Raw genomic sequence first — 23,185 nt, forward strand, 5'->3', positions numbered from 1 at the left:
TTGCTTGGTCTTCCCATGTGTTTGCCCTGCCCTTGGTGTTGATGGAGCTTTCTGCTTTACAATCTGTGGGCCCTCTTTGTCTTGGCTTGGGTCCGGGCGAAATCCGGTGTTGGCGGGTCACGGAAAACCGTGCTCAGTCTTTACATGGTGGCAGATTGCAACAATATGAAAAGAGAGAGAGAAATGACTTTTGTTCCCTCACTACCACCTCTCTTAGCTTGAACAGGGAAACCTGCTCCATAGAGCAGTAGGAACGGGATGTCTACCATTACATATTCAGGAATTATGGCAGGAATTAGCATTTCCCAAATTTTGGATACCAGGGGAACTTTTTTCTGGGTTGAAATTGGAAGCCCAACACTTCTTCAATGGTCAAAAGGCTATAAACATATTTTCTCAAGCACCTCCTATGGGAAAGGATGAACTGACACCCTCCCTACAATTACAGAAGAGCCCAGTTAGCAACTCCTCAGCATCCCACCCTCCCTCTTGCACATTTTGTCAAGGCAAGGCTCAGGGATAGGACTAGGCTTTGGGAGGTGTGTGTGTGCGTGTGTATGTGTAGAGGGGAGTAGATCCATGCTGCACGGACCCTCCCACCTCCAACAGGCATGGAGGGGTGGATGAATCTAACACCCTGGCTTCATTTTTTGAGGCACATCAGCAGCTGACCTCATGGCAGACAAGTGCAGCCCAGCATGCCCTTTGGGAGTCAGCACTTAAAAGGCAGCGATGCTTTTCTTATCCTTAGGGGTAAAAGCAGGGATGCTGAAGCTCTTTCAGCCTAAGGGCCAAATTCTATCTCCAAGAAGCTCTAGGAGCCACATTCCAGTGGTGAGAAGGACCGAAATACCAGCCTATTTTTCTTTAAAGCTCTTACTGCCAGTAACTAAGCCTCAGCAAAGGCTTTTCAATTTTTTAGAATGGCCCGGTTGGGGGGCGGGGTCTGCAAAAGCCAGGAAACTGCCGACCAATCAGCATTCCTGGAAAAGGGAGCTGGTTGGAATTACATGGTAAGAATTAGAACATGGTATCCTCTACCTCGGACTGTGCCAACTCATTGTCATGGTGAGGGAACCGAAGATCAAAGCCTCCTCCATGAATGTCCATAGAGTCTCCTAGAATGGATCCAGCCATTGCAGAACATTCAATATGCCATCCCGGACGGCCCTATTTAGAAAGTAGATAGATTATCAGTAATGTTAGTTCATGTTCTCCATTATTTAATATCACAGGTTGATATTTGTTATGTTCTTGAATAGGGTTTAATAGCAGAAGTACATTCTTTCTTATTGCCTGAACTTAATTCTGCATCCTCTGGGAAGTATCCTAAACTGTTGCTCTACCTCCTCTAGTTCTGTTCAGCCAGCGGGACCCACTGTTAGCGCAACAGGAACTAGTACTTCCTAAAGTAACCCTAGAAATGAGCAGAAAGGTTCATTTCCAGAACAGGACCGTTCAGCAGAACTCCTTTTTGAGAGCTCTGCTACTCTCCCCTGTTCCAGAAACGAGTGTTTCCACTCATAACTGATTGTTTAAGGAACCATTAGCTTCAGATTGCTCTTCAGGTAGGTTCTGCTATGACACGGGCAACGTAGGATATTGCCCTCTATAGTTGGGAATGCTTCAGATTGGGTCCAAGAATTAACTCACCATAGCCTGGCTTGACAGGATCAAAACTGCAGAAAACATATTTAATTAAAAGCAATCCCCACAAGTGACTGATGGAATGCCAAAAAATGACAACATTCACAATAAAACGTTGAAAGTGCCAACCACAGGATAGTGTAGATTTTTAGAAAATCATCACTACAGGAAGTTGTTTGTTTAAAAAAAATGGGGGAAAAGGTGGTATTCTGTATTACTTTTATTTCATTTCATTCATTATATTTCTATACTACCCCATAGCAGAAGCTCTCTGGGTGGTTCACAAAAATTAAAAACCATTAAAAACCTTCTATTACATTCTCTTCCATATCACATACGGACTGGACCATGTGTCATGAAATGTGTTTACTGCTAAGTCTATATGAATCATACAAACATGGAGTACAGCAAAATAGTGGCTTGGATTGAAAGACCCTGCTGCGAAGGAGAAAGGGCTTCCTCTTGAGTGTAGGTTGGCCCAGATTTCCGCTTCCAGAGGCTACAGCCCACTCTGCTCCCTAAAAACTGTTTCCAGAAGTTTGTGGGGGGGACTCTATTGGCTTTTCAGAGGATGCAGGAGACTGCAAATGAAGTAGAAAATCATCTTTCCTCCCCCTTCCCCCTTCCCTCTCAGAAGCAAAATTGTCTTCCATTCATGCAGCCAGATTGTTCAAATCAAAGCCATTGTGCTTACTTTTCCCCAAGGAGATTCCCACGAAGGCTCTCCTGGTTTGGAGGATTTCCACAAAGCAAAGTCATTTGGAGAATGCTTCTCACTTAAACGATCTATGGAGACACTCAGGTCACCTGCAAAGAACAAGAGGGAAAATGTTTCGGAACACTCAGAAACCATTTTTTAAAAAATTATCTTTGAAGCTTCCCTGGAAAGTCCTTGATTGACGGGTGTTACCTTCGCCCTCCTGAAGTGCTTTCTGATCTCCTACAGCTTCAGGAACTAACTTAGCATAGGAGTGTTTCTCAGATGTATCAAATTTCATTGTATCAAAATAGACGGATCCATTGGACACATAACTGGAAGACAGAAATGCAATTTTACCAAAAGCTCAAGTAGCATTGAACTCAAAAATATTACTCCTATTTCACATGAAGGCCAGGTTCTGCCAATGCCTCCCATACCGTGTGTCAAGTACAGGGGTGAACAACCCATGGGCCACACGCTGTTCTTGGCCACTTCCAGTGTAGCCCATGGGGACGTGCACAGAGTTTCCTTTGCAGTGGAAAGACTGCAATTTTCCTTGCCAGTGCTAGCATTAATTAAGGAAACCCTTCCCTTATCCCTGTCTGAGGTGAGGGTGGGGGCAAAGAGTGCTTAGGTGTGTATGTGGTGGTGGTGGAGGCATGAATGAGTTTATGTATATGTGCATGTGCAAATGAGTGTGTCTGCTGAGCACCCCAGAAGTCACTCAATGCCACCTTCAGAGGGGCAGCTTGCATAGACCGCCTACCTAGCCTCCCACTGTCCTGTCCCCCATAACACACACACAGCAGGGACAACTGGGGCCCCCTGCTAAGTGAGGAAACAGTGATTACAATTTCTATATGTTACAGAATCTAAATGAAAATTAAGGCCACTTTGTACTCACCCATATCCATTATCTACAATCTTTTTCACAAAGTCCACAATTTCTGGTACATATTCACTAACACGAGTTAAGACATCTGGAGGTAACACCTAGAAACAAATGAACTATAAATAGGCTCCACTGCTTAACGCCTGTTATGCCAGTCTCGCACAACATCTTTTGTTTCACAGTTAAGATTCTATGTTTGCATATTTACAAGAAAGCTTAGAGGAAAATTAACTGGAACTTGCTAAAGAGACATAAAGAGGCAGGCAAAAACTGAACACAAAAGCCCAACATTGGCTCTAATTAATGAAATCAAGAGTGTGTTAGCAGTTTCCAGGAACTAAAGAGGAAATATTTAAAAAATTTATTCCATTTATATCTCAGCATTCTCCCTCCAAAGAACCCAAGGCAGCATACATAATCCTCCTCCTCCTCTCTGTTTTATCCTCACAACACCAACCCTGTAAGGTTGATTAGGCTGAGTGTGCATGATTGGCCTAAAGTCACCCAGTGAGCTTCCATGGCTGAGTGGGGACTAGAACTCGAATCTCCTGATTCCCAACCCAGCACTCTCAACCACTACACCCCACTGTCTTCCATGTAACCTTTAATCAGAATGGGAGCCACCGCCATTGCGCCCACCAGGATCCATTAGAATCGGAGTTGTCATTGCTTGAACTCTTGATGAAAAAACTTTTTTAAATTTGTGCCTTGCCATACTTCTGATTTCCTAGGTATGAATAGCAATGTTTCAATATTGAAACACAGTACAAGGGAGAGAGCTATTTAAATTGCCAACAGAAAGTACCGGTGTCAGTCTTAATAGATGCTGAATCATTATGTATCAAAATGTGTCACTAAAACCATGGCTTGAAGTCCTGAATTACAATCAATCATCATATACTTGCTTTCTAATGCCTTCCAAAACGAGTAAATCTGTAACAAGTAGGCACAAACTATACTAATTTCCCCCCTCTTTTTGCATTTTGCTGAACAAACATGGCTACTTACATTGAGAGCTGCCATATCTTTATGATATTCCTCCTCCCAGAATTTGGGAAGCTTGGAAAATATAGAGTTGTCAGTCACCTGACTGCCCAAATTAGTGTCCAGCCACTCAGAGAGTAGATCTTTTGCTTCTTGCAACAATGCCTGAAAAATAAATGATATAACACATAATTGTCTGTTGCAACACATGATTATGCATGATCAAGTCTAGATTGCGTTTGAAAAAATCCATGACATTAGTTTATCTGGGCCAGGATCAAGAGGTCCTCAGCACACATGCAAAGCTGAGTTTTCCTTCTAGTGACAGCCCCTTGCACTTTATGGAAAGTCACTTCAATGGGGGATATTTTGAAGGGTGGCTGAAGTAAGAAGAGGGCGGCCAAAAAGATCCTGTGAGTGTGTGGAAGAGTGCAGGAGGTCCTTTGGGTCTAGACCTTGAGCAATAACTTAAACATAAATAATCATGGACTCCATGCAACTTTATACAAGTGGACATTTACACACAATGGGATTTCCTCTTCCTTTCCTCCCCACTGCCCTTGCCCCCATGTGCCCCTAAAATATGCTCCCCAACCCTCTGGAGCAAAACTGGGAGGCATGCAGGGAGAAAGAAACCACAAGATACAACCTTCCCAATTCCGACAGATTTAAGAGGCTTCAAGAAAATAAGGGTGACCCTAAAGGTGCACTTAATTGAATTGGAGTCTCCCCCTAAAAGATAAAATGGTCCCAGAGAAATTGCTTTTGCCCCTGTGGAGGAATCTCCGTTCTCTCAACCTGTTTCATCAAGCTTACAAAGTGAAATCCATGCAGTACAAACCTCGGCATGTCTGCTGACTTCCCCTTCAGAGAGTTTCTTTTGCAGTGCATTTTCTAGAGGTTCCACAGCAGCCTTCACTGCATTCTGAATCCTTTCCAGCATCTGCTTCTTGTCAGGGTCAGCAGTTTCTTGTAGCTTAGCTGTAAAGGGCTGATATAAGAAACATAGAATCTTAGAATAGCAGAGTAGGAAGGGGCCTATAAGGCCATCGAGTCCAACTCCCTGCTCAATTCAGGAATCTGCCCTAAAGCATCCCTGACAAGATGGCTGTCCAGCTGCCTCTTGAAGGCCTCTAGTGTGGGAGAGCCCACAACCTCCCTAGGCAATTGCTTCCATTGTCGTACTGAAGTTTTTCCTGGTGTCCAGCTGGAATCTGACTTCCTGTAACTTGAGCCCGTTATTCTGTGACCTGCACTCTGGGATGATCAAGAAGAGATCCTGGCCCTCCTCTGTGACAACCTTTTAAGTATTTGAAGAATGCTATCATGTCTCCCCTCAGCCTTCTCTTCTCAAGGCTAAACATGCTCAATTCTTTCAGTCTCTCATCATAGGGCTTTGTTTCCAGACCCCTGATCACCCTCGTTGCCCTCCTCCAGCTTGTCTGCGTCCTTCTTGAATTGTGGAGCCCAGAACTGGACACAATACTCAAGATGAGGCCTAACCAGTGCTGAATAGAGGGGAATCTATACCTCACATGACTTAGAAGCTATACTTCTATTAATGCAGCCCAAAATAGCATTTGCTTTTTTTGCAGCCACATCACACTGTTGGCTCATATTCAGCTTGTGATCTACAACAATTCCAAGATCCTTTTCGTTTGCAGTATTACTGAGCCAAGTATCCCCCATCTTGTAACTGTGCATTTGGTTTCTATTTCCTAGATGTAGAACTTGGCATTTATCCCTATTAAATTTCATTCTGTTGTTTTCAGCCCAGCTCTCCAGCCTATCATGAATTTAGTATATATAAAACCACATGCAAATTTCAACAAGGTAATAAACAATTATAGCCACCTAAAAGGGCAACCATCTAGTCAAATATTCCTTAAAAGCCTTTGTACCTTTAATTTATGGCAAAACCAGTACCGGATGTTTAGGGGGCAAGGTTGTAAAATTAAAATGGTGTGTAAGCACTCATGTTCTAGGTAAGAGCACCTTCTGAATTTTCAGTGGGCATTCTCCATCAGGTTGAATCCAGACTTTGCTTCTTGCAAATGGAAGGGCTCCTTTCCTCTGCAGAAGGCTTCTGATCCAGTGAGGAATTCTGCTAGTGGAACAGGGGAGGAGTAGGAGTCCATTTTGTTGATACCCCCATCCCTCTGTAGTCCTTCTGCCCTCTGAAAATCCGCTCTGGTGGGTTGGGAGATAGCACTGGGAACTCCAGTGGGAGGGAGAAAGTGGGGAAAAATCACCTCCCCTTCCTACCTAATAAACTCCAGTTGGGGATGTTACCGCCTGTGAAAGCAAGTTCTAGTATCCAATGCACGCATTGTTAACTACCATATTATAGACAGGGACATTCCCCTTCCAAACACTCCCACATTCCCCTTCCAAACAAACACCACAAATCTGACACATGTGTGCCCTAGGGCAGCAGAGAGGCTGAAGGAAGGGCAGGAAGAAGGAAAAAGAGATGAGGTGGGATAAACAGCTGGCTAAGGAGGATTCCTACACTGACCCTAGGATTTTTAAAGTGAGTCCAGACAAGAAGATACCTAAAATAGAAACCTCCTCTCTTCATAGGGCCTGAAGTGGGGAGGAGAGGAGACAATGAGTGAGCTTACTTCAAAGGCAGTATGAACGTCTTCAAGCAGCTGTGCTGCTGATGGCGACTTCTCTGTGTATTGTTCAAAGAGATAGTTTTGCCTGGCTCTTTTTATGATCTGCAACACAACGTAGACATGATTGAAACACACATATAATTTGAAGATGAAAATCAGTACTGTTTATCTTGCAAAACATCTCCACATTCAAAAAGTTGCACGAACTGAAAATGTTAAAGTCCAGGTAACCACCTCTGTGTATAGCCTTCCAGTTCTCTTGCCTCTGCTTTTGTCCCCTCCCACCAAGGTCTGCCCTGTTGCCTTCTTTCGAAAAATAGTTCAAAAGCTTCTTGGGGTGGAGATCTGTCTCTTTATGTTACTCTGTAAAGTCACCCAGTACACAGACACTGCCACATAAATTAAGAGCTAATTATCCTGATGAAAGAGCCTTTTTTATCGGCAGAACTTTTAAAAATACAACTCATTCAAAAACTGAATCAAATTACAGCAGTTTAGATTTACCTTGTCATCTATATCTGTAATATTCATACAGTAGAAGACATCGTATTTGAAATAGTCTTTCAAAACTCTTCTCAGGATATCGAATGAGATGTATGATCTAAAATAATTCAAAAGACAAGTGAGCTCTGCATAGCAGAAACTTCAAGTGCACTTACATGCAACAGACGGAGTAATTAATATATGTTGACTTTAGAAAATTCATAAGTTATGAGCTTCCCTAGAAGGAGGGAGCAATTATTTTCAGCTTTGCTCTTCAACTGCTAAAGCCACTTACTAGTCAAACACCACACACTGCACCATACCTTGCATGTCCCATGTGGGAGGCATCATACACTGTTGGACCACAGCAATACCACTTCACCCTGTTGCCATTTTGGGGCTGAAACACGTCCTTAGGAGGAAAAGGAGACCCAGCAGTTACAACAGCCAAATATGCACAGGCCAGGTTTCACAGGAACAGCACTGCGGCAACTGTGTGATGCTTTTATTTTAAATCAGAGCAATACTACTCACTTCACAAAAGAAAGATAACAGAGAGGTGTCTCAAAAGTTATCTCTAAGCTTAGAGCATTGGTGGGGCCAAAACAGTTGGGAGAGATCATTATCAGCAAATGCAAGAATTTACCTTATTGCGAGTGAGACTGTTGTACAAACAGAGTTTGGGTTGGGTTGTTCCTTCAGGTGGAGACCAGTGAGGCTGAGTACGCTTGCTTTTACCTAGAAAGGATTTTAAAAATGAATATATGAATTTTCCATGAAAAAGTAAATCACCAAGAGATAGTGTTACAGGAAATAAACTCAAGAGCCCCCTTTTACATCATTAGTTATTTCAAAAGGAATGGCTGACCCACGGAACTTCTGGGGCTCTGAAAATACCTGATCACATTCACTGAAAACATTTGGGCAGAGGAAAAAAAATTTCAGTTCTAGTCACAAGCCATGAAATTGGTTGCCACAAACCGCAGGTACCCCAAAACATAACACAGCATGAACAATTCAAACCTATTCCACACCTCCTCTTCCACATCAATGTATATCCTTATGCATGTTTACTCAGAAGTGAGTTCCACTATATTCATTTCCATGTAAATCTCCACAGGATTTCAGCCTTAGTGAAACACTCTCTGAATTAAACACTTTTCCCAAATCAGCACTATTTGAATGTCCCTTGACTTTTTTTGTCTCTGGAAACAATTTCCAAAAGGCTACTGGCCACTCCGAGACAAACGGAATGCTGCCATGAAGAACCTCGGCAGTGGGCCTTCTCTGTGGCAGCATCCACCCTCTGGAAAACCCTCCCTTGTGTAGTTCGGGAGGCAGAAAATGTAACACCTTTTAAACTCCTCCTGAAGACACATCTTTTTACACAGGCTTTCCCTGGCTTTTAACGTAGCTGGTTTTATATTGCCTTTTTAACTTGTTAATGCTTAAAATTTATACGTGTTATATTTTAGGGTTTTTAATTGTGCACTGCCCAGAGAGCTTCGGCTGATGGGCAGTGTAAAAATGTAATAAATAAATAAATAAATAAATAATTCTGTTGCAGCAAAAACAACAGAGCCTCGTGGTGCTTTAAAGATGAACAAATTTATTCTGCCATAAGCTTTTGTGGATGACAGTATACCTCATCAGATTAAACCACCTCTGGAAAGTAAGTACTATACTTCAAAGGGACAATTTCAGGAAGAAAACTAGCAATAGCAATATCTTTGGGGAGCATCCAACATTGAGTGAGTGGACTTCCACTCGCACAACAGTACTTCCATCCCTCTTCTTCCCCTGAGTCCCACCTCACCACCACATGCCTCCAAATCTGCTGCGGGGAGTCTCCCAGCCCTCCAAAGCAGAACTGAGGTACTTGTGGAGTTCCGGGGGGGGGGGGAGAAGGGAACCCCTTTTGCCATTTGTGTCTGTACCGTGGCACATGACACCCCCATATTTGGATTAATGAAGGATTATGACAAATTATGCTAGAGGTAGTAAATAATTTCCATACTTGGGTGCACCCCTCACCCCACCCCTCACCCCAACCTGGTTGACACTGAAAGTGAGCAATATGGGAGTCCCACTTAAAGAACAAAAGGGGTGTGCACAACCCATCCCATCCCACGGCTCTCGTGATTCGGGCAGATCTGTGTTTACATGGTCAGGACTGCTGCCTCATGTCTAGCTACATCTTAAGTCTGTATAGGACTGGGAATAAGTTCCATTTCAACTCAGTAAGGCTTACTTCTGAGTAGATATGTAGAGAACTGCACTGTTAAAAAACACAACATGGTGCACTACCCATGAAAACTCATGCTTTTAAGATGCCACAGCATTTTCTGTTTAGCTAAACGTCTGACAGTTCATTGATTATTCAGAATAAGAACAGCTGAAAGGTGAAGCAAGTTTATTTTATTCATTTATTTTTTAAAAAAACTTATATAGTGTTTCACTTAAAACAACAACAACCCCAAATTGGCTCACAAAATAAAATCATAACATTATAAAACAGAAAGGTGTCCCATCAAAATAACCAGTGGGTAGCAGGCAATGCCAGCAGTCAAGAAAACACCTGGACAAAGTTGTCATAGGAGGTCCAACAAGATGGCGCAGAGTCTAGAAGATTCCAAATAAGAAGGCTCAGAGTAAAACTCATAAACCACTTGTTGAGAGATCCTTAATCACAGAAGCAAACCAGTCTATAATCTCACTCCTTTCTACTCGACCCGAAGGCAATAGTTTCAAATACTGCTGACAGAAAGAAGTACACACACCAAAAACCCCAGCGTAGTCATCCAGTAGGTCAAACACATCTTCAAACTAAAACTAGATATAACCAACACGTCCCAGGTTATTTTAATTAAATAAGCATCTGTTATATACTTAATGATTTAAAGGTTGTGTTTTTTTCTCTTGACTTCTTGCTTTTTTTAAAATAAAGTTTAACCCAGTTGCAATTTTAGCAGCTAGAATCTGACCAGCAGGACTCAGAAACACCTAGGAGAAACAAACAAACAAACAAAAATGGATGCTAACACATTTCCTCAAGCACATTCAACAGATATTACTTGCCAGGGAATTTGGAGGTGGGAAGCAGATGCGCACGTGATGAAAAGTGCTTGGCGGGCTGTCAGGAGGTACTTTAATCTTGAGCAAGAAACAGGAAGTCGGAAAAGGTGACATCTTTCCAAGTTCACTACCAAGGAGTGAATCTACGATCCTCAGAGTCAGGTGGTCTTCTCTCAAGCTCCTCCCTAACCCTTGCCACCTACTGGGTACATCCTTAGAGGGCCAAAGTACAACACTCCTCCACCTGTTCTCCCCCTCCGCTGCTGTTGTCCCAATCAGAGCAACACAAGTACCTGTGTCCCCCTTAGACCTGCATAAACTATCCAGGAGGCCAAGGGGCCATCTATTTTTCAAGGGCTTTCTGCTTCCCTGTGGTCTCTGCCCTGCAAAGCCTAAAGCACATGCAGACCCCAAAAGCTCTGACGAGTTCTAGTTAGTTTGATCACGAATGACTACCACTGACCAAACTGCCAGTGCAGATTTAATTTAGGGCTCCATCTTACGCTACAGCAGTCACAGGAAGGCGCTGTTTAGAACTGCCTCTGAATGGCAGCAGCACCACATGGTTTGATAAGTGACTCATGGTCCATATTGGTAAGATGCAGCTACCAGGTGGTTCATGTTTTACTATCTCTGAAAATTAACTAGTAAAATCCTGAACTGATGAAGGAATAGATACCCTCCCCTACCAACCCACACTACATTTTATTTATAGAAATATTAATTCTGCCTCCATTGTATCTTAGAAACCATTCTGATTATACCTTATCCGTTAACTTATATACTTTTTTGCAACAGCCATGGGGCTCTTCCAGATGGAGGTTTTAAGGGGCAACCAGCTTGCCTTGTTAGCGGGATATTTTTGGACTTCTCACATCAGGGGAAAATCCATTAATTATTTTCCGATGTGGCGTGATCTGCAAAAAAATAAAAGAGCAGCGTGGCTGCCAGATTTCGGGAGCTTGTGGCGTTCTGTGGTGATGTGTCTATGTGATGTGCAAGATGATGTTCTCATGTCTTCAGTCTGGCCAGGCAGCTGCATTTCTCCCTCCAAAAGCAGATCACACCTCTCCCCTCTGCTGCTGCTCTGTCCTTCACAACGCTCCACTCCTGGCAACACACATGCTCTTGACTTAGCAACAAAATAAAGTGGTGTGCATTAACTAGTAATATTTGTACTGAGGTATTTTTTGTTATGTTTCTTCTCCTCCGGAATGACACAATTCTGAATGTTTGAAGATTCACTGCTGCACTTTGTAAGTGCACGTGGCCCCGGATAATGATCATAGCATTCTGGGAGGAGAAGGTTAAACCTCTCCCACCCATCTGTTCCTGGAACACAATGGTTCTGATCTGAATCAGAAATTGCCATTACATGCTGCAATCTTCTGCCCATACAGTAAGCAGAGATGCAGCCAAAGCTCTCATTTGCTTGAGAGTAAAAATGCTGCAATGGATTTTTGGACTTTCAGAATTCTGCAGATGTGCAATTTTGGAGAAGAACAAACAAAGAGAAACAAACCATCGCATCAAGGACGTGGTGGGAGAGAGCAGGAAGGGAAGAGCTTTGACTACATCTCTGCTTACTGTATGGGCAGAAGATTGCAGCATGTTGCATCAATTCCTCTCAAGACTGTGGGCTGTATATGGAAATTTTGCTTGTACTTTACACCAGAAGTCCAATGATTAGCGGTGCTAGGAGCCCTCCATCTGGAAGAGCCCATAGAAAAAGATTACATTAGAAATTGAATTGCACAGCACATTGGAACATGAATCCACTGATCTACTGCAGACATGAAAACACTGCTTCCCACTTAGTGCTGCCTACCAAAAACAGGTTGCCTATTAGTGTCAATGGAGGAATCTGTTCTACATTCACATCGTATTGCATCCTCAGAGGTTCTCCCATGAATGAAGTGCAGAGGAAAGCTTGCATGTAGAGAATCTCCACGTGTGAACTGGAGACCATGTGGGGCTCTAAATCACTGTCAGGATTTCTGATGCGATCATTACATTCATTTTGGCTGGATGAAAAAGGAGCATTATAATTTGAAGAGATAACCATAATGGTATTTCTAGTTACAACTCAAATGCAAGTCAGGTCACTCAAACAATTATGTCTTTCAACCAGACCTTTTTATTTACTCAGATCCACCAACATGCCATCTATTTGATAGTGATAATTAATTTTACTGGCTCTTCTGGTTTGACTGCTCCCTTTAAAATTGCTCAGCTTTCAAGTGCAATGAACATCTGCACTTATAAGTAACACACTGATCTCATGGATTCAGATTTTGTATCTTGTCTTACATGCATCCAGACTGAAAAAATAATCCTAGAGCTGGAAACGTTTCAGTGTTCAAAACACTAAAGTGTGATCAGTAGAAATCTGAAACTACTTCTTCTTTGTTACAGTTCTCCCAGATCGCCCTCTGGTGTCCTCAGAGAAAATGGTAACATTCAGGTAAATGTTTTAGAAAGGCATACTCTGACACTAACCTCACAAGTCTATTCCTGAGGAAAGCCACATTTCTAAAATAGTATTCTGGATGTATCTGTCTCTAGCAGAGTTCCCCAACCTAGTGCCCTCCAAATGTGTTGGATTGCGACTCCCATCCATCTTGGGCAGGGAGGTTAAGAATGATGGGAGTTGTAATCCAACACATCTGGAAAACACCTGGATGGGAAAGGCTGGCCCATAGTATAGGCATCATCTGAATACCTGTGGTAATCTGAGGATGATATAATTGGTAGGGGGTGTGACACTCCATCTGCAGGTATGGCAGCATTCATTATAGATACTTGGGTCAAGCACCTTGCTTGGTAGCCCTGTGCAAGAAGGTAATACAGCTTCTTTCCCCTTCTTGTTCACTTGAGCTATATGAGCAAAGGGCAGGACTGGAAGAATCCCTTTGTATATTATTATTATTATTACTATTATTATTATTTCACCCCACAGCCAAAAGTCTTCAGGTGGTTGACAAAGATTAAAAACCATTAAAAATACAGTCTACAAAGTTTAAAAACTATTTACATAAAAGCACACAAACTGACAGTTCACAGAGAGACAATATATATCTAGATATGCAATCAACCATAAGAATAAGACAAATCCAGGACCCGCTTAAATTTTTTCATATGCTGCCAAATACCTGAGAAAATATCTGCCAAATACCTGGTGCCGAAAAGATAACAATGTTAGCATCAGGCAGGCCTCACTGGGGAGATTATTCCATAATTGTGGAGCCACCACTCAGAAGGCCCTCTCCCTTGTTTTGTATGATGATACTGATGCAATCTGACTTAAGCAGCACATAACTTACAACATCTTAAAAAAATGTTTGCTCAGCTAAGGCACCAGGCATGAAAGCTGTAGTCAGCTAGCAAACGAGGACACACCCCAGCATTTCAAAGAAGATGGCATCAGCTATTTATAATATGGGTTTGCTGGAGACTAGAAAAATCTTGCCTTCAACACTGGGTGGGCACAGATCAGCCTAAACCAATGCCCCCTTTCCCCCTACATGTCCTACAATAAAGCATATCATAGAATCATAGAATAGCAGAGGTGGAAGGGGCCTACAAGGCCATCGAGTCCAACCCCCTGCTCAATGCAGGAATCCACCCTAAAGCATCCCCGACAGATGCTTGTCCAGCTGCCTCTTGAAGGCCTCTAGTGTGGGAGAGCCCACAACCTCCCTAGGTAACTGATTCCATTGTCGCACTGCTCTAACAGTCAGGAAGTTTTTCCTGATGTCCAGCTGGAATCTGGCTTCCTTTAACTTGAGCCCATTATTCCGTGTCCTGCACTCCGGGAGGATCGAGAAGAGATCCTGGCCCTCCTCTGTGTGACAACCTTTTAAGTATTTGAAGAGTGCTATCATGTCTCCCCTCAATCTTCTCCTCTCCAGGCTAAACATGCCCAGTTCTTTCAGTCTCTCTTCATAGGGCTTTGTTTCCAGACCCCTGATCATCCTGGTTGCCCTCCTCTGAACACGCTCCAGCTTGTCTGCGTCCTTCTTGAATTGTGGAGCCCAGAACTGGACGCAATACTCTAGATGAGGCCTAACCAGGGCCGAATAGAGAGGAACCAGTACCTCACGTGATTTGGAAGCTATGGACCCGCTGCACTTGATGTAGGCTTTGGTAAAAATCTGCCATGACTGTGTTGCTCTGAAAAATGCAGGTTGCTTACCTGTAACTGTAGTTCTTCGAGTGGTCATCTATGCATTCACACATATGGGCTTTGCGCCTGCGCAGAGACCAGACCGGAACCTACTATAGCTGAGTGGAACGTTTTTGGCGGGAACCCCTCCCCCCACGCTACCGCGCATGTCCATGGGGTTCCCGCCCTCACCTCAGTTTACAGGAGTCCGACATTGTGCCCCCATAAACATGAGTGTAAATAAAGTAAAGTACATTCCACAATAAAACAGTGTCATTTATAAGTCTCACACCACCAAGTGGGGATGGTGGGTGGGTTGTGTGAATGCATAGATGACCACTCGAAGAACTACAGTTACAGGTAAGCAACCTGCATTTCTTCTTCGTGGTCTCTATGCATCACACATATGGGCGAGTAGCAAGCTGACATACCTTTGGAGGTGGGTTGGTGCATCATCTGAAGATCTCTGAAAGCACTGTCCTCCCAAATGAGCAGTCCTGCCTCGCACGGGTGTCCAAACTGTAGTGCTTGACAAACGTGGACGGAGTGGACCACGTTGCGGCTCTACAGACTTCAGTCAGTGGAACACCTCTGGTGAAAGCCACCGAAGTTGAAACAGCTCTGGTGGAATGAGCTGTCACCGGTTTCACTAACTCTAATTTAGAAATAGAGTAGGCCAATTCAATTGTCTCCACTATCCAACGTGACAACCGCTGGCAAGAGACAGGGAGTCCCTTAGAAGGCTCACCATAACAAATAAACAATTGCTTTGTTTTCCTTAAAGTCTCTGTTCTGTCTTTGTAAAAAGCAAGAGCCCTTCTTACATCGAGAGTGTGCAAGGAAGACTCAAGAGGTGTAGTTGGATTAGGAAAGAAAGCAGGTAAAGTAACGTGCTGGGACAGATGAAAAGTTGACACTACCTTAGGTAGGAAGGCTGGGTCTGTGCGTAGCACAACCTTGTCCTTATGAAAAATAGTGTACGGGACATCTATCCTAAGAGCTTTAAGCTCACTTGCACGTCTTGCCGATGTGATGGCTACTAAAAAGACAGTCTTTAAAGTAAGCAGCCTAAGGTCTGTCGACGCCATGGGCTCAAAGGGCTTGCGTGTCAGTGCTTGCAGCACAACTGACAGGCTCCATGGCGGCACGATACTTTTCACAGTCGGTATCGTGTTCCTCAGACCTCTTAGAAATTTCTTCGTTGTTGGATGGGTAAAAGGTGTAAACCCATCTATACCTTGGTGAAAAGATGTAACCGCAGCAAGGTGAACCCTGATGGATGCGAGTTTAAGTCCCTGCTGGAAAAGTGTCAATAAATAATTGAGAATAAAAGATAAGTGGCAAGATTCTGGTGTTTGATCTTGTTCTGAAGCAAAATTCCGAAATCTTTGCCACTTTGCTGCATAAGCTTTCCTCGTAGAAGGCTTTAGTGCTGCCAATATAATGTGGTCCACAGTCAAAGCTCTGGTTCCAGAGGAGGAGCGGTTGCTATCCTCCATGCAGTCATCTTGAGGGTCGACAGATCTGCGTGTCGAACTTTGCCCTGGTGTCGAGACAGTAGCTTCGGTGTCGACGGGAGCCTGATGTAATTCCCTCTCGATAACCGAAGGACGTGAGAGAACCACGTCTGTCGAGGCCACCACGGTGTGATCAGGATGCAATTGGAGTTGTCCATCTGGATCTTGGCTATCACTCTTGTCAATAGTGGAAAGGGAGGAAACATGTACAGGAGGTTTCCTCCCCAAGTCCTGGTGAAAGCGTCTCCTAGAGAGCGCTTTCCTTTTCCTGCTCTGCTGCAAAACTTGGTACAGACTGCGTTGTCCTCGGTAGCGAAGACATCGACAGCAGGGCGGCCCCAGTACCGAAAAAGACTTTCTCGAACTTCGACATCGAGCTCCCACTCGTGGTCGACATGGAAGGACCTGCTGAGAGAGTCCGCAATGATGTTCTCCTTGCCGGCTACATGGATTGCAGTCAGGTAAGTCCTTCTCTTTATGCACCAGTTCCATATCCTGAGTGCAGAACGGTTCAGGGGGTGAGATCTTGTTCCACCCTGCCTGTTGATGTAAGCCACTACGGTAGTATTGTCCGTCGCGATCAAGACATTCTGGCCCTCGATCAACTGTGCAAATGCTTTTATCGCATTTTCTACTGCCAGGAGCTCGAGGTGATTGATGTGCTGTTCTCTCTGTGATCGAGGCCAACGACCTTGAGCGGTAAGGGAGTTGCAATGGACTCCCCATCCTTCTAAAGATGCATCCGTTGTGATCGTTACCGAAGGCGCCTGTTGTTGAAACGGAACGCCTTCGAGAAGAGTCGACATCGAGAACCACCATTTCAGCGATGCCCTCACTTGCTTTGGTATCGAAAGGTAAGTTCGTCGAGCATTGTGCCTGAGATCGAAAGTCCTCAGAAACCAGGCCTGCAATACCCTCATTCTGAGTCTTGAAAACCTGATGACTGCCGTAGTAGCTGCCATCAGACCCAACAATCTTTGAACTGTCCATGCCGAAACTTTTCGGCGGCTCTCGGTATCGATGGCTAACTGCTGCAAGGTGTTTGCCCTGGTTGAAGGTAAGTATGCTCTCCCGTCCTGAGAGGATAGGGCTACCCCTATGAAGTCCAATCTCTGCTGTGGAGTCAAAACGGACTTTTCGCGGTTGACCCACAGTCCTAACGAATCCAAGAGGTTGAGGGTGGTTCGTATGTCCGACTGGAGTGTATTTCTGTTGTCTGCTACGAGGAGCCAATCGTCCAGGTATGGGTAAATGTAAATGCCTTCCTGTCTTAGGTGGGCGCACACAACAGCCATGACCTTCGTGAAAACCCTCGGCGCCGTGGCCAACCCGAACGGAAGAACGGTGAACTGGTACTGGGATGCACCGATCGAAAACCGAAGGTAAGCTTGATGCAACTTCCTGATGGATATGTGGAAGAACGCATCCTTCAGATCCACCACTGCGAACCAAACTCCTTTTTGTAGAAGCTGTAAAATAGAAGTAACCGTTGTCATACGGAATTTCCTCGGGGTGATGAACTTGTTCAGATGTCTTAAGTCCATGATCGGTCGAAGACCTCCATCTTTCTTCGGGACCGTGAAGTAACGGGAGAAAAATCCCTGGTTGAGCTCCTCTGCAGGTACGGGAGAGATAGCTCCCTTCGATAGTAAAGTCTGTACCTCGAGAAGCAGAGGAGGGGATGGAGCCGTTACTTTCACGCCGGAAAAGGGAGGAAGGGCATCGAGCTCGATGGCGTAGCCCGAGTTGATGATAGTGAGCACCCAGGAGTCTGATGTTATTAACTCCCATTGATGGTAATGGGGTGCTAGGCGGTTCGCGAAGGGAGGTGGATCTGGGTCCGAAAAGTCAAACCCGCTGCTTTTTAGAGAAGTCGGGCTGCCGCTTATCCTGTTGGTATCTGCCCTGGTAAGGCCTCTTCCTCTGCAGCTGCTGTTGTTGCTGCCGAGGTTGAGGCTGATATTGTGGTCGATGTTGTTGTTGTATGGGAGGCCTTGTCCATCTTTTGGTTCGGTATTGGGTCTGAGGAGGAGCAGTAAACCCCATCTTTTTTGCTGTTGTCCTTGCTTTATAGATGGAGTCCAGTGTCTCATCGGTCTTGGTATTAAATAGACCTTCGCCATCGAATGGCATATTTTCAATTCTCCACTTTGTTTCTTGTGTGAGATTAGCTGATCTGAGCCATGCATGCCTCCTCAAAGAAATGGCACCCATCATCGACTTTGAGTGGCAGTCCACTTGATGTCGAGCGGTGGACAACTGTTGTCTTGCTATGGCCGTCGCTTCGCTCTGAAAGACTCTTGCGAGCTCCTTTTTATCCTCAGGAAGATGCTCGCATAGGGAACCCATCTTTTCCCAAAGGAAAATCTGGTATCTCGCCATAGTCGCTTCATACGCCGACGCTTTGATTCCCAAAGAGGAGGATGCATAGACTCTTCTTCCAGTTTGATCCAACTTTCTCCCCTCCCTATCTACAGGCGCAGAATGGGCTTTATGAGACTGTCCTTGTGCCGATTCTACTACTATAGAATTCGGCTTAGGATGCTGTACCAAGAATTGTGCCTCATCCTCCCTAACGCGATATAGTGTCTCTAGTCTTTTTGATGTTGTTTGAGCCACTGCTGGAGTCTTCCATGACAACTGAGCCGCTTGTTTTAGAGCGTGGGGTATAGGAATGGCCAAGCGTTGATTTGTAGTTGTTTGGAACACATCATAAATAGGATCGATGACGGATTCATCTGCCTGCTGAATGTCGAGACCTAATGCGTTAGCCATTCTGAGCATATGGTCTGAGAACCGGACCATATCATCAGACGGAGAAGAAGGGTCAGCATCATCGACTGCATCGTCCGGCGAAGGTGCGGTTGGAACCAAAGAGTGAGCCGACTCGGAGTCAGATGGATAGTTCCCTTCTGGCGAGGACAGCGTCACCACCTGCAAAACTAAACGTTCTTCCTGTGTAGGTAGTGCAGTCGATGCAGCGATCGGTATCACATGTTGCTCATGGTGTCGAGGGGTCGACACCGTGGAGACTTGATGCTCGGAAGGAGGAGGCAAGGGCAACTGGCATACCCTCGATGTTGGAGGAGGATGTGCATAATAGCCCTCAGGCTGGTAATGCTCCTGGCCACCTTGAAAAAACTGCTGTGGTCGGTAACGATCCCACTGGTAGTAGCCGTATCTGGATTGGGGATCAGAGTACTGAGATACTCTGTCCCATTCACGCCTTGGAGTATGTCTTGGTGAGGGCTGCCCGGGGATTAAACCCTGGAGCTCCAAGGGTCTAACAGGTTGTCGAGCGGAGGCCACCGACACCGAATCTCGAATCTCGCCTTCGGATAGACTTGTAGGACGTGTCGGTACCGTGGCCATCGGTACCGACATCGATCTCGATACCGAAGGAGACCTCGGTATCGAAGTGGTCGGCGCGGCGGGAGGGGTGGAATGGCTCCTGGCCGATTCCCGCGGCCGAGGTGACGCTATGGTGGATTTCTCCGCGTCCCTCTTTTTCTTCTTCTTCTTCTTCCTCTCCAGCTCAGAAGAAGGTATCAAAGTTCTGGCTTTTTTAGAGATCTTTTTAGCCAACGAACTTGATAAAGACCGACCAGGCGTGAGGGGTATCTCAGCCCTATTAGCTCTGGCCTGCACTTCAGTGCTGTGGTCTGGCGGTTTTTCCGTTACAGTCGTTGTAACTGCCGTCTTACGGGCAACAGACTTTTGAACCGCCGCTCTCTCCATCGTAGGGGCCTCCGTGGCCTTAAGAGCTTTTTCCCAGAGTGTCGAACGGAGTCGGTCTGCTCGATTTTTTCTAGTTTGCTTGGTAAAAGACATACAGTGGTGGCAGGTCTCTACCACATGTCCCTCTCCCAAACAGATAATACACAAAGAATGGCCGTCCGAGGGAGGAAGCTTCGCTCCACACTTTACGCACTTTCTAAATGGTGCTTTGATTGCCATAAAGGCCTCACGCGACCGAAGTCGCTGAGGAGAAATCTAACTATAACAATTTTTTTTTTTTTTTTTTTTTATAGGACAGAATAAAGGCTAAAAAAGATAAGTTAAAGTGAGAAGCGAACGAGAAGAGAAAAGAATGAAGAAAAAGGTATTTTAATAGAGAATACGCTAAGTAGGCTGGTTCTATGTCTAAGCACGATGGCGGACGACGAAGAACTGAGGTGAGGGCGGGAACCCCATGGACATGCGCGGTAGCGTGGGGGGAGGGGTTCCCGCCAAAAACGTTCCACTCAGCTATAGTAGGTTCCGGTCTGGTCTCTGCGCAGGCGCAAAGCCCATATGTGTGATGCATAGAGACCACGAAGAAGAACTGAACTAACACAATGTTTTGGAGTAGAGCTGTACACGGACGTAATTTCGCCATGAAGAACAATGAAGTGTAATAATTATACAAAATGATGGTATCAATAAAGGGGCTAAAGTAGAGTGATAATAAACCTACACAAAGACAGTTACATCATATAGACAAATGAAGCTAGTTTATTACAATGCTTAAATTTAAAAAAAATAATAATAATTTTTTAGCTGTATTCTATCCTGCATTTTATTATCTTATGAATTGTTGTAAACCACTCAGAAAGCTTCGGCTACTGGGCAGTATAGAAATGAAATTAATAAATAATATAATAATAATTTGCAACAGTTTGTGGCAAAACCGGTGCAGGATCTACACTACTGCTTTATAACGGTTTATAATGGTTTTCACAACTGTTCCAGCCCGGGACAAATTATATATACCGTTTTGAAAGTGCTATATCCTGCTTGGTAAAAATTGCTTCATCTCTGAGTCAAATAATTTATTTCCTGAAACGGCCCCTTGCTTCAGTTATTTGGGTTAGATTACTGCACTATACATGGGACTGGCCTTTGAAGACTCTATTTGGAAACAGCAGTTAGTGCAGGATGTGGCTGCTACATTACTAACTGGACTAGGTACTACGATCCTATTACGCCTGTGCTATGTAAACCGCAATAGTTCTCAGCCCATTTGGGGGGCCAATTCAGAGTGCTAGTTTTGACCTTTAAAAACCCTTCTCATCTCAGAACCAAGGTAGTAGATGGCAGCCTGTCTCTATATGTATCTACCCGTCTTCAAAAAAGGGGCTACTATGAGTGCTCCCACTGAGAGTTATTTATTTATTTAAGCATTTTTATGCCGCCATTCAACCAAAAAAGGCTCTCACAGCGGCTTACAAAAGTATTTCTTGACAGTCCCTGCCCACAGGCTTACAATCTAAAAGACATGACACAAAAGGAAAGGGGATTGGGAGGGAGGAGGAGGCAACTACTAGAGGGGGGTCTACTTGGTGGTGGCTCCCTAGTTCTGGAATGCTCTGCCTAGAGAGGTTCACCTGGCACTTACTTTATTGTCCTTTTGGTGCCAGGCAAAGACCTTTCTGTTTTCCTTAGCTTTTTAGATGCAGTTTTAACCCTGTTGACGGTTTCATGGTGTCTTTATAATTATGTGGATTTTAGCTCATTTTTATATATATTTACATTTTAATTGTTTTATTCTTTTTTGTAAGCTAGCCTGGGAATACAATTGAAAGGCAGCATAAATATGTACATTGAATAAATAAAATAAAAATAAGGTGGCTGGAACTTTTCTTGCTAGCAGGCCAACGATGGGTAAGAGTGATGCTGACACCATGAGAGGGTTTTTTTTTGCTAAAGCTCAAAACAATTTTTAAAAATTTAATTCTCACCTGCTTCTGATGAGGGATGGTAATCTGTTATTTACTTACGGTGCACGGTGCACTCATCAGCACAACTGGAACTTCTAGTCTAGTGACGTAAATGATTGATTAGGGGGCAGTTACATAGGCCTTGCTGCTACAGCCCCTCACTTCCTTCCTTCTAATGCCCAAGGGCTATTGATTCTTCAAACATTGGAAGACAAAATGTGTGACTGTTTGTGCCTCCCCTCACCCCTGCATTAATAAGCCAGGGGCACATAAAACCAGAAGACCAGCCCCTGACTTTTCTTTTTATGCCAGGCCAGGACTGGAGAAACCCAAATTCTTACCCCTCTAATCTACCTGTGAGGAAAAATGGAGGTGGAGAGAAATGTGTACATCACTCTGAGTTTCTTGCAAGATAATAATAATTTCAAAATGGAAAGGAACAGAGGCTGATTATTCACTGTGATGACCAAGAAGCCTATGACTAACAAATACAGGAGCTCAAAGAAAAAAACCCACAGAATAATGCTTGGCAGACGCTTAATTTTATTTTATTTTTTAAAAATCAGATTTATAAACAAAGAGCATGCCGTTAACTTCCTACCCACTAGCCCTTTCCATTACTCACTTGTTTGGTGTTTACAGGAGTCATGTTTTTGACTGCTGCCATCATAGATTGCTCCTATGTGCCTGTACCAACGCACCACATGGAAATGCTGGTCCAGAGGCGGGCCCGAAAGCTGTCTGAAAGCTTCCACATCTGCATGTGAAAATGTGAAGCCCTGGATATAACTACGAGTGCTGAGGTACTCGTTCAGAGCCTTCAACCTGGCTTCCTCTTCACTAATGCTCAGAATAGAAGTGTAGTCAGAAGCTGCAAAGACAGAGGCAGATGAGAAGTGGTCAGAACCCCTTGCTGAAAAGCATCCAGAAACAACGCATTCCCTCAGTCTAGGTGGGGAAAGTGATGTGCACATTAAGGTCTTTATGGTATGGCAGGAGCAGCTGAGCCCCAAACAAACATTAGAGTAGTCTAGGTGGGGAAATACTATGAGTCAAAAAGAGTTTTGTGCTAGAACAAAACATGAAAAAACGTCTGGAAGATTTCAGTCTTGGGAACAGTTGTTAATCATGTCATATGTGACATGTCCACTACCCTCCAGGCAACCAATCTAGGGCAATCTTACTGCCTCGGATACCTCTTGGTTGACAGCTGGTTGGCCAATGTGTGAAGAGAGTATTGATGGTCTGATCCAGCATGGATCTTCTTACATCCTCGTGATGTTATTTTTCCCTTTTAGAGAACACAGCTATGTATGGAGAGGTGAACTAGTAAACTTGTAGGCTGGAATACATATGTAAAAAGCTGTGGCTGTTTATAAAAGTTTGTTTCAAAAGGCATTAT

General features: G+C 44.3%; 1 protein-coding gene across 2 annotated transcripts in view; it reads right to left on the reverse strand.

Moving 5' to 3' along the window:
• Positions 1 to 23,185, reverse strand: part of CARS1 (cysteinyl-tRNA synthetase 1) — a 48,717-nt gene that overhangs the window by 15,773 nt on the left and 9,759 nt on the right. Inside the window, exons 2-12 of one of the 2 annotated variants that reach the window (XM_063117176.1) lie at positions 22,409 to 22,654; positions 7,974 to 8,065; positions 7,651 to 7,739; positions 7,349 to 7,445; positions 6,848 to 6,946; positions 5,065 to 5,214; positions 4,248 to 4,388; positions 3,252 to 3,340; positions 2,558 to 2,679; positions 2,342 to 2,454; positions 1,042 to 1,170 (exon numbers count right to left, since the gene is read on the reverse strand). In XM_063117176.1, coding sequence (XP_062973246.1) covers positions 1,042 to 1,170; positions 2,342 to 2,454; positions 2,558 to 2,679; positions 3,252 to 3,340; positions 4,248 to 4,388; positions 5,065 to 5,214; positions 6,848 to 6,946; positions 7,349 to 7,445; positions 7,651 to 7,739; positions 7,974 to 8,065; positions 22,409 to 22,654 — 1,367 coding nt within the window. The remainder of the gene's footprint in view (positions 1 to 1,041; positions 1,171 to 2,341; positions 2,455 to 2,557; positions 2,680 to 3,251; positions 3,341 to 4,247; positions 4,389 to 5,064; positions 5,215 to 6,847; positions 6,947 to 7,348; positions 7,446 to 7,650; positions 7,740 to 7,973; positions 8,066 to 22,408; positions 22,655 to 23,185) is intronic. The other variant, XM_063117177.1, reaches the window with a different exon arrangement.

This window comes from Elgaria multicarinata, chromosome 2, assembly GCF_023053635.1.
Source record: "Elgaria multicarinata webbii isolate HBS135686 ecotype San Diego chromosome 2, rElgMul1.1.pri, whole genome shotgun sequence".
Taxonomy (NCBI): Eukaryota; Metazoa; Chordata; class Lepidosauria; order Squamata; family Anguidae; genus Elgaria; species Elgaria multicarinata.